This window comes from Physcomitrium patens, chromosome 7 (genome assembly GCF_059467195.1).
Source record: "Physcomitrium patens ecotype Gransden chromosome 7, ASM5946719v1, whole genome shotgun sequence".
In the NCBI taxonomy this organism is placed as follows: Eukaryota; Viridiplantae; Streptophyta; class Bryopsida; order Funariales; family Funariaceae; genus Physcomitrium; species Physcomitrium patens.
The window spans coordinates 12459888-12475736 of NC_143416.1; the positions used below are offsets into that span (position 1 = coordinate 12459888).

At 35.0% G+C, this 15849-nt stretch overlaps 2 protein-coding genes across 3 annotated transcripts; one reads left to right on the top strand and one right to left on the bottom strand.

Annotated features, from left to right (window-relative positions):
- Positions 1–7230: 7230 nt before the first annotated feature.
- On the bottom strand, positions 7231–10075 carry LOC112284323 (uncharacterized). Of its 2 annotated transcripts, XM_024524031.3 has the most exons (8): positions 9874–10075; positions 9497–9592; positions 8738–8825; positions 8516–8582; positions 8230–8299; positions 7992–8081; positions 7659–7743; positions 7231–7539 (listed from the first exon to the last, which is right to left on the bottom strand). In XM_024524031.3, the coding sequence occupies exons 1-7, from the start codon at positions 9982–9984 to the stop codon at positions 7696–7698; spliced, it is 570 nt and encodes a 189-aa protein (XP_024379799.1). In that variant the 5' UTR covers positions 9985–10075; the 3' UTR covers positions 7231–7539; positions 7659–7695. The 2 variants fall into 2 exon arrangements, with proteins under 2 accessions (XP_024379799.1, XP_024379800.1); XM_024524032.3 differs by lacking the exon at positions 9497–9592.
- A 3315-nt stretch (positions 10076–13390) lies between these two features.
- Positions 13391–15645, top strand: LOC112284306 (large ribosomal subunit protein uL30x). Its single transcript, XM_024524004.3, has 6 exons — positions 13391–13710; positions 13832–13929; positions 14214–14271; positions 14431–14510; positions 14634–14736; positions 15035–15645. Exons 1-6 carry the CDS (start codon positions 13597–13599, stop codon positions 15248–15250), a joined length of 669 nt encoding a protein of 222 aa, XP_024379772.1. The 5' UTR covers positions 13391–13596; the 3' UTR covers positions 15251–15645.
- The last annotated feature ends 204 nt before the right edge of the window (positions 15646–15849 follow it).

A 15849-nucleotide genomic window follows, 5' to 3' on the forward strand; every position in this document is an offset into this window, starting at 1 on the left:
TAACCTCATGTCACTTAAAACTATCTTTAAAGATCAAATCTCATTAAAATAACATTTTTCCTTCACCAAGCATAAAACTTTCAGAAGGTTATAAACCATGACTTTTCAAAATAGGTTTCTAAGACCAAAGATCCTATAAAAATTATCTTTTAAACAACTTAAAAATTAATTTTTTACAACATACTTATTATTTTTCAAATTTTTATAATTTATATCAGAGTTCTATTTAAGATCAATTCTCTACATTTAGTTACAAAAAATAAATAAATAAATAAATAAAATCATAGTGTAAAAATTGAAATTTGCCTTGACTTATTCTGTAATACTTGTTATTTAGATTGCAAATATAGAAAACAAAATAATACCACTAGGAAAATATAAAGTAATAGAATAGAAAGTGTAAACTTCTCCATGATGCTATATTAGAAGATGTGGATATTTCATTGATAATGCCCTTCAATAGTGTGCTAACATTGCAATTTATGCATGGTTGTTGGAGAGACTACTAACTGTGAATATTCATGAATAAAAGATGCAACTCATGAGATCCAAAAAGTGGTTTAATAGTGCATGAAGTTCTGGGCTCCTTTGACATATTAAAGATTAACTCATAAATGTTATGGATAAATTAATCCAAATAAATGCTTGTAAATGAAGTTATCAATAAATATTATTTTATTCACATAATAAACTACTTTTTGTGTAAGTAGTTAACAATTTGTTGAGCTTTGATTATTTTTTAATTTTTAGATTTGATCAATTATTTGAAAAATAACTCATAGATTTGTTGATGAATAAAAAAAATTGTCTAAAATTTAAAACTGTAAATTTAATTTCAAATAATAAATAATTCAACACATTCTTAAGATGCTAAACTTGATATTTGGATTGACTTATTATGTAATAATTGTTGCTTAGATGGCGTATGCTCACAAAATTGTACCTCACTTTAAAAGACACATGCCAATCCTCTTTGTTGAAACTCATTCTCTCATTGCTCTTTACTGGAAATTGTTGGAACTCATTCTATGAATGCTTTTTTATTGAAGTCGTTTGAACTCATTCTTTCAATGCCCTTTACTGAAAACTATTGAACTCATTCTTTCCAGAATATTAGACTTCCACACACATAGATATGAGAATACATATATATATATATATATATATATATTATATAACAAGAAAAATCAGAGACTTCTAGACAAGGAAAGAAATAAAACAAAAGAATAGAAGTTAAAGATCTCTTGGTTACACTCCGTCGCAAGATATGCTTACTTCGACAAACGGTAAACGGTACTCGAAGTGCTTACTTCGCGCCGTGAGCACCGTTTACCGACATCGGGAACCAGTGCATGACAATAAATGGCTACACACGCCAGAAATGATGGCCGCATTGCAGGTGTCATTCTATGCAGGCCTTGGCTTCAGGACACACTTGCCCCAATTAGCCAGGTCACACATACACTGCGCATTAGTACCACATCCTCAGACTGAGCCTGAACGGAGCTTGACATGGAGCGGATAACAAGTGGTCCTTGTGAGCAATGTACCAGAGCCTTGGAGCGTAAGTGGATGACCTGACGACGGTGACGCGTATTTGCACCAACAACTCCTCATGGCAACCACCATACAACTCCAGGAGCGTCAGATGATGGGAGGACGCTTTCCCACAAAGGGGCCAGGAATTTGTACATTTTGAGTTGGACTGGAATAAAGTTTTCTTTTATATTGAAGCGGGTCATCGTTGCTCGTCCAGGCGTCCAGTTGCTTCACCTGCCCTCGAAAGCAGTTGCGTTGAGGAGTTCATGCTATTGCCTCCAGTTTTTATGGCGTCCGCACTTCTTGTCCGTTGATTTTAGAGAGCCGGTACAGCTCAGGTTGTGCCCCTCTCCAACACACTGACAGTGGATGATAGCTGCCCGCGTTTCGCAACGTAATTGAGCGAGCCTGGTGCTGCAGTCCAGGGTTGCAGAGTTGGTTGGGTGGGTTCAAAATCCTCAGAATGCATTAAAAAATAGTTTTCCTAGAAATTGTCGCGAGGTATTAGCCTCGATTCGATTGTCCTTATCCACCTACTTCACATGCACGTTGAACGCTGCAAATGCAAACTTGAAATGGAGTAGTAGGCATGCTTGGGACGCATATCAAATTATTTCAACCTTGCGTATCAAAACTTTTATATATTGTGCGACGTGCATGAAAATCAAACAGTGAATTCATGCTGCAGGAATATCAGTCGCAACAACTTCACAAATCTACCGCACCTCTCACAGCTTTTCAAGGGATGGCTTCGAACCAAGAGCCAGCTAGGAGTGCTGGATGTTTCAGGCCTCAAGTTTGGAGGTGTTTTACCAGATCGGAACTCGATTCCAGATCTGCTATCACTGGAGAGACTGCAAGTGCAATGTTTTGGTGCCATTAGTGCCACAACGTAACCTGTGAAAAGTCACGTGTTTTTATGACAAGTTCAATCTCTTACCCCATTTGTAACGTTGAGATGGTGACCAGTTGGATGAATTTAATACCCAGTAATTTATTTATCCGTGCTAGATTTCCTCACGTAGCTCAATTGCCATCTGTTTGTATCAAGGGAACTTTTCTTTTTTTATGAGTGTGCACATATACTATGACCAGCTTTGCCTTATGTTAACATTTGACAAATCTGCAAATTATTTGAAATTGAACACTTCATGTGCAGGACCTTGACGACAACAATATTAATGAGAGTTTGGATTTGATCAGCATGCAATCCAGCATTCAAAATCTGAAGAAAAGTAATAAAAGGAGTTTACAAGTATTGAATTTCAGAAACAACCACATTGTGGATGTGTCCTTTGGCAAATCCTTCATAACAAGTAGAGGGATCCTTCTCTAGTAAGTTCTCTTTCAACTTCAGACCTGTTTATCCAAATTTGCATCGTTGATTTATGAGTTGTTACAATGATTTATGGATAAATATCCAACTAAAGTTTTACATTTTCGAAACTTGTATTTAGCTTTTTTATTCATATATTTGTTTTTAGTTGTGCTTATAAAAGTCTAAACTTGAAACAAGAAAGGAAAATATAAATATTGATAAATTTTGTAGTAATATTAAATAATAGATGTTAAAAAACATGATTAACTGAAATATTTTTAGATAAAATCTGTATAGAATTTGATATAAAATTTGGTATATTATTATTGTCTCTTAAAGATTAAAAATCGATTATGTTTTTTCTTCAAGGAAATCCATATTGTGTCCATATTGTGATGATTCTTCAAAAGATGTGAATGGAAAAAGTTGTTATTGTGAGCAATATTGTCCAACATCTTTTGGTAAGTGTTTATATTGCAAGTTTTTGATTTTGATTTTGATTTTCTTTTTAATGTATATTTGATATTATGGATTATTTCTTCAAATAAATTTTTACTATTTATAGATATTGGACTTAGATTCAAAAAGTTATATGTTTAACAAATAATTTTAATGTGCAGATGAACAAAAGTAAAAACATAGGAGAATAATTGTCATCAAAACGTCAATATGTTTATTTTTATTGGGATCAGTATTCTTATGCATTCTCTATTTCCTCCATCAAAGAAATAAAAATGTGTGTGCACTCTTAAAAAGTAATGTAACTATTTCCATTTTTAAATTTTTGCATACATATGTTATGTTTTGATTCTTATTAATTAAAAAAACATAGATATTCTTACATATATAATTCAATAAACTTGAAACTTCTTATTTAGAATTTTTTTCCTTATTAAGAATACTAAAGAATCTTTATATATATATATATATGCTTTTTTTTCATATTAAAAATGTATTTGTTTCTTGTATAATGTATCAGGATCCAAGAGCATAGGCATTGTATGGCAAGTGGTATTTTGGTCTGCAAGAACGAGCTGGCATAGTGTGAGTAAACATTTCAAGCATATGAGTATACATTTCTATTATATTTAGTCATATATAACATCAATTAATTGAATTTAAACATATTTTCGTATTTATGAAGTGTATGTGATATTTACAAAATATATGAATTCAAACATTTATTTTAAAAACATATATATATATATATATATATATTTGTAATGAACTAGAATATGAGTTGGTAGTAAAGTAATGGATCTTAGATGTGGGGCGTTGCTGCTGCAGCCAGTTGAGTTCCTTAGCAGAACCTCCCCCTTACCATACTGCCACGCTTGGTAGCACTGCACCGCACTCATCACCAGGACCCGGGCGCCACACAGGCCACACTGTGTAATGGACAAGCTCCCCCGCCACAACAAACCAGAATTTGGAAGCTGTAGCATCCCAGATCCAGAATGCAAAGGACAAAAGAATAGAATTCGGGGATGGAGAGGAAGCAAGGAATCGCACAAGTGTCGGAAACAATCGCTGCAAACAGTTACACAGCAAAAATCGAAATTATCATCCCTAGTCGGTAGGGCTCATGCGGCGACAACATCTCCCTTGTGGGAGTCAGATCGAAGATCAGGTCAGCTTCTCAATCGTGCCTAATCATATCACAGCCCGCGTTCACGTAGGATAATACTGCACATCAACAATTCATTCCTACCGCAATCACCTCCCACAAACCCAATGGTTCAAATCCGCCCCACCTCTCCACCCCACCTTGTCCACCACGCCGTCCCACCCCTCCACACCACCACGGTCTCACAATGCACCACCACCGCCTCACGATGCACCGATACAAATTTCAAAAGATTCTTGAGAGAAAAATATTAAATTTTCAGATGAAATGTGTGTACTGCGTAAGAGCTGAATTCAAAACTTTATTAAAATTATTCAGAGATTATATATACTTAAATATGTTGTTACTGTAATTTTTAATTAATATCTAAAATATACGACTTAAGTGGTGAAGGACTTGAACGTCACCAATATACACAAGTAGTGTATTAAGAGTATTTTGAAAGGGCCTAGAGTCCTTAGTATTATTCTCTTATCTATTTCCAAAGTGCTACAACCTTTGTGGAATTTATGCACTCAAATTCATATAAGCTACTAGACATATTTTAAAAAAATTATAAGTACAATTTATATTTTTTTGGTGTTATTAAAAAGTTTAAAAAAATAATTTCAAATTGCTATTTTTAATTAATTATATAAATAAAATTTATTAAATGATATAATTTTTCTTATTTTTTATATTTTCTATTATTCATTTATTTGCCTTTTTTTTCTCTCTCTCTCTTTTCTCTTTATCTTATATTTACACTTTTCTAATTTACGACTGATTAAGAGAAATTTTTAATTGAGGCCACTTTTTTATTTTAGTTTAAATGTAGATTTTATTCTCTTAAGTTGTTAGATAAATTTTTATAATGTTTCTTAATCTTTCATCTTATACATGTAATAAAAGATTCTATAAGATTTTTAATTATTAATTTTATTTTTACTTACTGATATTTTTTAAGTATTAATATCATTTTTTATTAGAAAAAAATATTTTTCTACAAAAATATTATGATCTAATTAAAAAATATAAATTTGTATAAATCTTGGAAATATATGTAATATGTTTTTAAATTAGAATTATCTATGTATGTATTTTTAATTATTAAATATATAATATTTAAAAATAAATAACACTATTTTTTGAAAGCATAAATATTTTTGATGATTTTTTATTAATATCTTGTATCAAAAATATTATACAACAAATATACAATGTGATATAGATTACTAATGTCACCACATCACAAAAACACTAAGCTTAAAGCAAATATAAATACCTCTATTATTGAAATAAAATAGTATTTTTTGATCTATATGTAATAATATTGATGTTTGTATACAAGAATCTTTAAATGTCTTATATAATGTTTTGACCTTGTTGTTCTATGTGAATTTATCCTTTTTAATAAATATTATAAATAAAATATTAATATCAAAATAACACTTGATAATAAATTTTTAAAGTTTTTCAAAGTCTAAAAATTATTCCAATTTTATTATAAAATTTTCTTTCTCTTTTGATTAATTGAATCTTCTTTATATATATATATATATATATATATATGACATAATCTGAACCTTTGATTGAATTTTGATGAAAAATATCTTTGAAAAATATCAAAGATATAAGATTGTCCAATTCCTTTGGCAATGATTGTGACCATCCATCCTTTCCTTGTTCATCCATGTTTTTCATTCTCATGTTCTCTTGTTTCCATGTTTAGCCAATGAGAAGCTTTCTTTGTCTCTTTATCTTATATTCAAGTTGTTTTATATGATTTGGTTTACTACATATACATTTATATTTTCTTTAATTGTTGCTTCTATTGCTCTTTTTGTATTAGTAGTTTTTTGTAGTATTGGCTCTTTTTGTATTAGTAGTTTTTTGTAGTATTGGCTAATAAGATCTTTTACATTCAAATCAATTTTACATATTAATTGTTAGAAGTTTGTAATATATTTAAAAGTACAACTTATTTTTTTGTTTAGTAATTCTTTACTATTATTTTTCTAAGAGTTGTTATATATTTTATAATTCGACAAATATCATGAATTCATCCTAGTAATGGTACAAACCAAACCAAGCCAATATAGTAACAATCAAAAATATATTTACCAACTAAATTAAATAAATCTATTGGAACAGCTTAAGTATATAAGCATAAAAATCATTTACTAAACAAATTCTTGGATTTTTTTTTTATTATTATTTTTTTTATCTTAATAAACATATCCAATAAACTAATATTAGACTTGTTATTGTTAATTTAGAATCTTTCATCAAAATAAAAATTGAAGTTGCTAATCCTTTATTTTAATTTTTATTTTGATTTTTTTCTTTTTACTTTGTCAATATCAAAATCAAGTTTTTTAATTGTTGATATAATTTATTTAATACATCTTTAGACTTTGAAAATCAAGCAATGCAAAATTGGTTATCAAATAATTCTTTTATCATTACTTGTACTTTGTTTAAATTTAAATGTACTTATAGTAACAAACCAAATATACCCTTACAACATATAAACACAAATTCAAAAAATAAAAAATAATATTATATATATATATATATATATTAAATGAATGAAATCTTCTTATATCTTTTTGAAAAGTAAATAAATAAATAAATAAAAATCACAAACTCTAAGAACAAGCAATATCTTTTAAATCAACATTAAAATCAAAAGCTACACATATTATATGTCATCTCCAATATAGACTAGAATAAAACCTTAGCTAAATCAAACATTTAATGAAGCTATAAAAAAAATCATTGTCTTTATTTATAATATTATCTTCAAAAGAGCAATATGTGAAAGGCAACTAAACAAGCATAGGAAATCCTCGTGTATCAGCAAGAAACGTCAATGCCACTTTAATGAAGCTCTGCTATGTTTCTTGTAGTATTATGACAACCCATCACCGTTGAGGAAACACCCTCTAAATGAGGTAGCAACAATAGCCGCTAACCTTTCAGCTCTAACCAAATTGTAACCACTATTATGCTACTACCATCCGTAACATGATTCAAAAACAACTTTAACTTGCTCAAGCTTTGCTATCCTTATCTGGCAAAAATCCACGACACCAAGAGTTAGTTAAAAAAATTGGTCATGTTGGAAGCAGCTTCTACAAACAGCTACTTCAAAGTAGCATTTCCACAAAACCGAAGGTGTACGTATAGTACCTCAGGCGATAAGGCTTCTCTACACTGAAAAGCTAGACTATGACCACCATGCGACAAGCCCAAGACCATCTGCATTGATATCCCCCTGCACCTCCAACAACATGATACACACGTGTTGTGAACATGATCACAAAACTGTAATTTAGTTCTGCATCTCCAACAGAGTTGGCAGCCAGTCCTATCCGATAATACATCGACAAAAAAAAAAAAAAAAAAAAAAAAAAAAAAACTTTCAAAAAATCAAACCAGTGAAAAAGCTTACAGCACTGCAACATTCATCCAGAATAATTTGCAAGAGAAGAAAGAACATAAGATGAAAGTGGATTTGCATACGGTGATAGCCATGGGAGCAAAAGGTCTCGCATCTTTCTCTTGCTCAATAGGAATTGGTGGGTATTTCACCTGTACTACCCGGAATCGAACCTGGAAGCAATTGCACAGACAATTACTTTGCTTGAGATTGATAAGACGTGTTCAGAGAACTAACAACAAATCTCCTTACATCCGACTCAGATTTTCAAAAATAAGACCTTCACTATGAGCAGAAGCTAACCAAGGAAGCTTATCTCACATCTTCCTCAAGGTCCATAAACATATCAGCCCCGTTGTAGTTCCAAATCCAGAGCTTCTCTTCCTCGTCACTGCACGACACAATGATGTGAATCCACATTGAAAACGTCCCTAACTTGAACACGGTGGCTACAACACTTAATGCCAATACTCGTGCTCCCCTCTCAGGATCGCTGTAGTCAGGACTTTCATTTTACCAAATGCCTCAAATATGAATAAAATGTTCCACTACCAGACTTTCTGAAATCCGCATTTTTAAGTTCAATAACAGGGGCAGGAGACTACACAATTTGGAAGGTTGTTGAAGGAGATGCTCAGGAATGTGTATGTCCTCAAAAAAACTACCCAATGACACTGCACAAACGTTTTGGAAACAACAATGCAACCAACACAGAAGTTCTCAATGAGTAAGCAGAACCATCAATACAGAATTCGTACTTAAAAATTGTAATAACGTGCATTTGGATACCAAAAATTGCAAGGGAATATTAAGGAGCGAGAAAACGTACAATAGAGGCCTGCCTTGTCGCACCTTTTCAGTTTCGCTATCAACACCTCACCAACAAAGGGGCGGAACATAACAAGCCTAAAATCCACCTGTTGAAGGACCCCACCCAACACGTGTTCCGATCCAACCAGATGGAGAGCCAAAACATGTGAAAATGCGAAACAGGTTTCTATTTGCAATTTTAAGCCTGACGCTCACATTTCAACCTGGAAACATCCACCACCCGCTCGAAGTATCTCTAGACTCAATGCTGAACTGACAAGCGTCGTACAACTTCTTAAACCCTAAAAGCCGAATTTAGGTCGATCCAATTCTACGAGCTTTCGGTGTCGAGATGCATACATCACTAACTGTCCTTCGGGGTCAATATCAATCAAGCAACCTTTTCAATCAACTAACATGCGGAGCTCCACAGCAAGGAAACGGAAAGATGTCATAACATCAGGAGATACCGTACAGAGAGTAACATCCTAAAGAGTTCAAATCTCAACCTCTAAACCCTGAACTTCAGAATACAGGGAATCGCCAGCGTATTGGACCAGACGATCTATGGCGCTTTACTTACAAAAATCCTTCCAAATTACTCAGATTAGATGCGATGATAGAAACCTACATTATTCCACACTAGATTCACTACACATTTATGCATGGCGCAATTGCTCTGTCATACAAATGCAAACAAGACGTGCACGGTCGATTGAAATAATCAGAGATAAAAAAACGAAATTAAGAAAATTAAGAAAATTAAAAGGGAACAAACCGTGAAGTGAGGCGCACCATCGCCAGGAAATACAGAGCCTCCTTCTACCTTACTAATGTCATACAGCGTCACACACAGCCCTAAATCCTTCAGCACCTACTTGACACGGAAAACCCAAAGAAACCGATTCAGTCTCGCAGAACGTAGAACTTTCTCGCAAATACAATGTCAACCAGGCAGTAATCAGAACATGCTCTACTCACATGTCAAGTAACCAGAAAGTCCAAAATATCGACCAACGAAAAATTATCAAAAATATAAATAAATAAATAAAAACATCCTCAAATTTCACATACTAAAATTTCACTCAGAACCACGTTTCCGAGCACGAAGAGAAGCCGCGGAGGTGAATAAGAAGCGAGAAATTTTCATTTCACCTTGTCAAAGTAAAGGTTGGCAAGCTCCTGAGTGATAGCATCCTGCAGCGCGAGGCTCAAGCTCTGCGGCGGCACCTTCAGCGTGTCCTGCAGCTCTGCCAACATAAACATGGCTGCTACAGCATGGATGCGGGCCAAACAATATTCTAAAGCTTCCTCGGGACGATTCCAGCTCTTCAATCACGCGCTTGATTCTGTGTTCTCTTCGATTGTGCGAGTGTCCAATTTGCTCGGTTAGCATTCTACTCCTTCCACACTCTCCAAACCGAAGAGGGCGGCCATTACGGTCAAATCGAAGGGCCAGTCGTGCGGGTATCAAATTGTCCGGGTACCAGTGTACCATGTATCAATTTGTAGCTGGATCCGGATCCGGGTATGTGCATATCCCACTTCGATTTCTCGGTATGTAAGTGTGCCGTTAACATCGTTCGCCGACCTAAAATGAAACATTTTGATTGAATGGTGTTATTATTATTAGAAGTTTATACAAAAAAAATCATGTAATCTAAGTGCTTCAGTGTAAATAAAATGAAGGACATTGTGCACCTCAGCAATGACAATGCAAGTTTTGGGACAAGCCAGATATTACCTAATTCCTAATTTTGTCCCTTATTGAACAGAATATAATGTCCTTTCAACTTTTTGATCTCTTATTTCTTGCTATTCTTCATATTTATGTGAATAGGTCTGAACTAAGTTATTGTTATTAAGAATTTTATTATTATTTTTGCATTCACACACAATAGCTCTATAATATCACACTAGAATATTTTTCTAATTCATATTATAAAATCAAAATAATAATGATGTTTTTTTGTCTAATTGTTTTATTCTAGAACTAGGTAAAGTTAAAGGCATACTGGAATATTTACTTGTCATTGATTTACAACTTGAATTGTACAAAATAATTTTGATCAATCGTCTTAAAAAATTTTCAATACATAAAACTTCAAAAGAAACATCAATGAAAAAAAGTAAAATATCATAATCATTTTGAATTACATATAAAAAAAATTAGTCATTTGTCAATAAGATATATTCAAAATTTACAAATACCTTAAAGACTTACAAAAATTTCAAAGACTGAATATCAATACATATAAATATTTTTTTAGATTTTTTTTTTTTTTTTTTTTTTTTTTCATATAGAAATGTTAGATTGATAACAACTTAAATTTTAACAATTGAATGTAAAAAAATACCTTGTGATAAATATAATGTTTATGAATCTCATTAACAATAATTCTTTAAGAAAAAAGAAAAAAAGAAAAAAGATATCAAATGTCTAATTATTATGATATATATAAGAAAATATTAAACTATATAAATATAGGGAAATGTTAAAGCCACCCAATTTTTTACTAAATCGCCCCAGCATGGATGAAGAATCATTGCACACTCGTCCCCGTTCCCCTGTTCCCTCGTTCCCAGCCTTCATCCACGATCTCAACCCCTCTCCCCTACCTCAATTCCCCTTCCCCGTCCTACTTGCCCGAATCCTTTCTCCTGGAACTGGCTGTTGCCAATGCGTCTCAAGCTCATGGATGACATCCTCGCTGCTCTTTCTTCTTTGACGCCTCCTTTGTTAAAGCATTCGCATCTTGTTATGTGTGCTTTGCTTCACTTTGTGACCCTTTGCAACGACACTATTGCTTCTACGTTCAGCCATGAGATGGCTTCGGGAAGCCCACTAAAGTTGTCGGACCTCAATGGGCAACGTTAGTTGAGAACTTTCTTTACCTTGCCCATTTTTTGCATGGAGAAACAGTAGAAAGTGGCCGTGAGGAATGCTGCGAGCTCCACAACCAACAACAGTTTCAAAGAAATGCACTGTATCTAGCAGAAGGTAAGCCTACAAATTTGATGTGGGATATGTGTAACAGATCTCGAAGCATATCTCACTCAGTGGGATGTAAAGCCAATTCTCTAAAATTGAAACCCTAAGTCTCTGCACCGACACCGACACTTAAGCCATCATTGGAAGCATATCTAGTGCAAAAATTGTATTAAAAAAAACAGAGAATATTCGATAGATGGAAGGGGATCTGTACTCTTTTCATGAACAGGCGCTTCGGCAAGGCTTTGTTTTGCTTCGCTTTAAGTTTGCTTGGAAATACAGTATGGATACCTTTTAATAAAGTGTATTAGTGTCTAGAGTCTCCGTGCAAATCCATAAATCCAATGGCGATTTAAATCGCAACCTCATTGCCGAGATTTGTTGATGTGCCAAAGTGCGTGTGACGACGAGTGTGATGCTAGAATTCAGTCTTCAATGTCTTACAAGTGCTTGCAAATTCACACGCTCAATGTAGAATTTGAAAGGCAAGGCGAATTGTCATCCAATTTGTGGGTCGCATTCCATTGTTTTCTGATTACAATGTGGAGAACTAGTTGTCAAGATTGCGTCCAACTTGGTGGGTGGTCGGTTGAAGAAAACATGTCAACGGAGTTGGATAGTGATGGGATAGATTTCTATGATGGTAGTAGTAGCATTGCGTGTGTTTTGGTTTGTTGGTAGATTTGTGCAACTTTTTTGTTGCAATTTGTAGTCCAAGGAAGGTTCGTTGTGGGGTCGCTACCTGGATGTTGAAGTGGTCAGACATGCAAAGCTAGCTGGTTAGGTGATTGCGAGAAGCGCTGAACCGTATCTTATTGGCGACGTGCAGTTTTCATGTGATCTTACAATCGTTCAGAACATGAGGCTATTTGAAAAGTGTTCATTGATGAGTCCATGATTGGCGCCTCGTGGAGTGGCCGTTTTCTTGACGACACTTGTGTGCATTGGTCTAGTGATGAATAGGGTGAATTTTGAAGCTTTTTGCAGTTCACAGAAGGGTGTAGACTGGCTCTTTGGCGCAGAAGCATCTAATCCAATAAGTTTCTTTATTGAAGAGCCTTCCCTTGAACTTGCCAAATCTAAGGATTTACCAAGCCATATATCAGCAAATAGATGTTCAGACTTAAATTCCTCTTTCGAATTTGCACATATCAAAGCTCTGCACCACATTGCTACAGAGCTAGCCATGCACTAGAAGTTGCCGATGTGAGTTCGTTTGATGGGGATGAACATGCTAATGCAAAGAAAATTGCGTCAACCACCATTGGTCGTTTTAACATTTTCCTATCTATATATATATATATATATCTGAAAAAAAAAAAAAAAAAAAAACTCAGAAAAATTTAAGTAAGAATAACGTGGAATACATATTTAGAATAACAATGTAATGTCACAAATTCATCATTATTATATTTTGATTTTTTATTTGAAAGTAATCAAAATGCATATAACATACCAATTGCATTATTAGACAAATTAAAGATTATGGTTATTTTATTTTGTGTGCATAATCTTGTAATTTTGCATGTATTCAAAGGATATGACACGATTTTAGGGCAATAGATAGTAAACCCACATTATTTGACCTCACATTTATATTTACTTGCCGGATTCTGACTCAGAATTGTCCCTCAATTCCATTGGCGACCAAACGCATTCGACTGTCAGATCTTCGTTAGAGTTTGCAGCTCAAGTTCACAGCCCACTTGGGCAAGCGTTGCTGCCTCGATGCCACTCTTCCACTCGCAGACTCGCAGCGAAGTGTTGAGCATTCAATCTGGTGCTAGGAACCAGTAGAAGGGTCAGCATGGAAGTGGAGAGTGCACCTGTTGCTGATATGCCCATGAAAGTAGTGCCTAAAACTCTACTTAAGAAGCGGAAGCGCGATGAGCTTTGGGCCATCAACCGCATGCAGCATTTGGAGTCTTCGAAGAGCAGAAATTCAGAGAATCGCAAACTCATCTTCAAAAGCGCTGAGCAGTTCATTAAGGAATATCGTGGTCAGATGTGCTGCGATGCTCACAGTCGATCTGGTGGAAACAGAGTGCTTTGCATCAGGGTTGCCAAGGGGCTTAGGGTTTCACAGTTTGGACTGATGGGTGGTTCCTGGATGTGGAGCAGGAGTCTGATCTGATCCGACTGAAGAGAGAAGCGAAGCTGAAGGGTGGATTCTATGTGGAGCCTGAGGCCAAGCTCATGTTTGTTATTCGTATTCGTGGGTAAGCAGGAGATTCTCTTCGTTCTATGGTGTGTGATTAAAGGTTGTGGCGCCTATTCTCGGTGCCTTTTCTTTAACTTATCACATTATGGAGTTCAGGTTTCGAACGTGCATTGAAGTGTGGCTTTGAAAGTGGATGTATACGTTTTCTCAATCTCTGTGTACATTCTATTTGGTTCAACATATGGAAATTCGCACGTTGGGGAATTTGAGTTTAGACAATTCCGAGTGTTTTATTGTTGGTTACAGACGATAACGATGATTGAGTTTTTGTATTGTGTTCAGTGTGAACGACATGCATCCCAAGACCAGGAAGATCATGCAGTTGTTACGTTTGAGACAGGTACAAGTATTCGTCTTCAATTTGCTTGCATGCCTCTTTTCTAGCTGGATTGGGTATTGAAGCTTTAATGTAGAATTATAGGGTTTAGAGTGCCGGAGTTGTTTGTTGTTTTCTTTTTTTCATTGAGTCATTTTCTGATGTGAGGAGTGCTTTATGCAGATCTTTAATGGGGTGTTCATGAAAGTTAACAAAGCCACGATGAACATGTTGAGTCGAGTCGAGCCATATGTGACCTACGGGTAGGCAGCGAATGGCGTAAAACTGAGTTTTGGAGAATTTCATTTTGAAAGAGGTGTTTTGCCTTCCCCGACTTGTTCTGGATTTGAATTGATCACGAGTTCGGCTTTCAATTGTGCTTGCAGGTACCCTAATTTGAAGAGTGTTCGTGAATTGATCTATAAGCGTGGGCACGGTAAGGTTGTCAAGTCACGTGTCGCCCTTACTGACAATACCATTATCGAGCAGGTACCGTCCTTTCTTAGAATTATAAACTCGTTTTCTGTGGTGTAACTAGTCTGCCAGTTTTGTTCAGTAGATTTTAAAATGCAACAAGTTCTGCGGTTGATATCACCCATGGTGGACTAGGAATTTCACACAAGTGGTCATCATGACAGAGCTTAATTAGGAAAGGCTTAGGTTTGAGGTTTGTACTCAACAAGAATTTCGTATAAATAGCTGCATTGCGACACAATTAAAATTAGTAGGACCTGACGTGTATCCTTTGCAGTGATTTCACCTGATGAATTCTGTTGATTTTGTGTAGGCACTTGGAAAGTTGGGTATCATATGTATTGAGGATCTCATTCATGAGATCTTCACTGTTGGACCTCACTTCAAGGAAGCCAACAACTTTTTATGGTCTTTCAAACTTAGCTGTCCTTTGGGAGGTCTGAAGAAGAAGAGGCTTCATTTCGTTGAGTCTGGTGATGCTGGAAACAGAGAGGACTTGCTCAACAATCTCATCCGCCAGATGACTTAAAGCTCCACTCGCTATAATTTCAATGATGATTATTTTGCTGGTTTGAGAGTCATGGGACATTGATGTGTGTTGAAAACATGCACGGATTGTAGTTTTCTCAGTGCTCAACACCAAGCAGTCTTAGTTTGTACACATGGCCAACCATCTGTCTTGTCGGCTCTAATTTGGTTTCCGAACCTGTGACCCATGATGAAATGGTTAGGTAAAGTTGCAGACTGTGTACCTTTTTATGTGCCTAATACGTAGGGGCTAAAGTTGCCGATTCTTTGACCGAACCTATCGGTTCAACAGAGCAGTTTCGTACCAGTTAGGTTGCCGTTCACGCCTGTGAGTTCTACTTCCATTTTGTGGCAAGTTGTTGGCAATTTATAAGGCGAAAGAATTTTTCTCATCAAGTTCTTGGAACGTATTTCTATGCATTTTGAAGCTCAAGATATTGCATTTGGCTCACGGATAAATACCGAAAAGTGACGGGCAGAAAGCTGTGTGTACCCAAATGAAAGTTGAGAGTCCACGATGCTTACCGAAATCTTTCAACCAGAATTGTCTGAATCTTTCTAAACTAGCAATCATGGACCCGAAATTTTCTCACTGGTTCC

Bases quoted from the DNA above. Each gene is read 5' to 3' on its own strand.
- LOC112284323 (XM_024524031.3), bottom strand. From the start codon at position 9,984: ATGTTTATGTTGGCAGAGCTGCAGGACACGCTGAAGGTGCCGCCGCAG. The intron at 8,826-9,496 runs GTTTGTTCCCTT...GTCCTTCAACAG, and splicing joins ATGGTGCGCCTCACTTCACG to GTGGATTTTAGGCTTGTTAT. The intron at 8,300-8,515 runs GTGTAGTCTCCT...TGTGTCGTGCAG, and splicing joins CTTCAACAACCTTCCAAATT to TGACGAGGAAGAGAAGCTCT.
- LOC112284306 (XM_024524004.3), top strand. From the start codon at position 13,597: ATGAGCTTTGGGCCATCAACCGCATGCAGCATTTGGAGTCTTCGAAGA. The intron at 13,930-14,213 runs GTAAGCAGGAGA...TATTGTGTTCAG, and splicing joins TTTGTTATTCGTATTCGTGG to TGTGAACGACATGCATCCCA. The intron at 14,737-15,034 runs GTACCGTCCTTT...GATTTTGTGTAG, and splicing joins ACAATACCATTATCGAGCAG to GCACTTGGAAAGTTGGGTAT.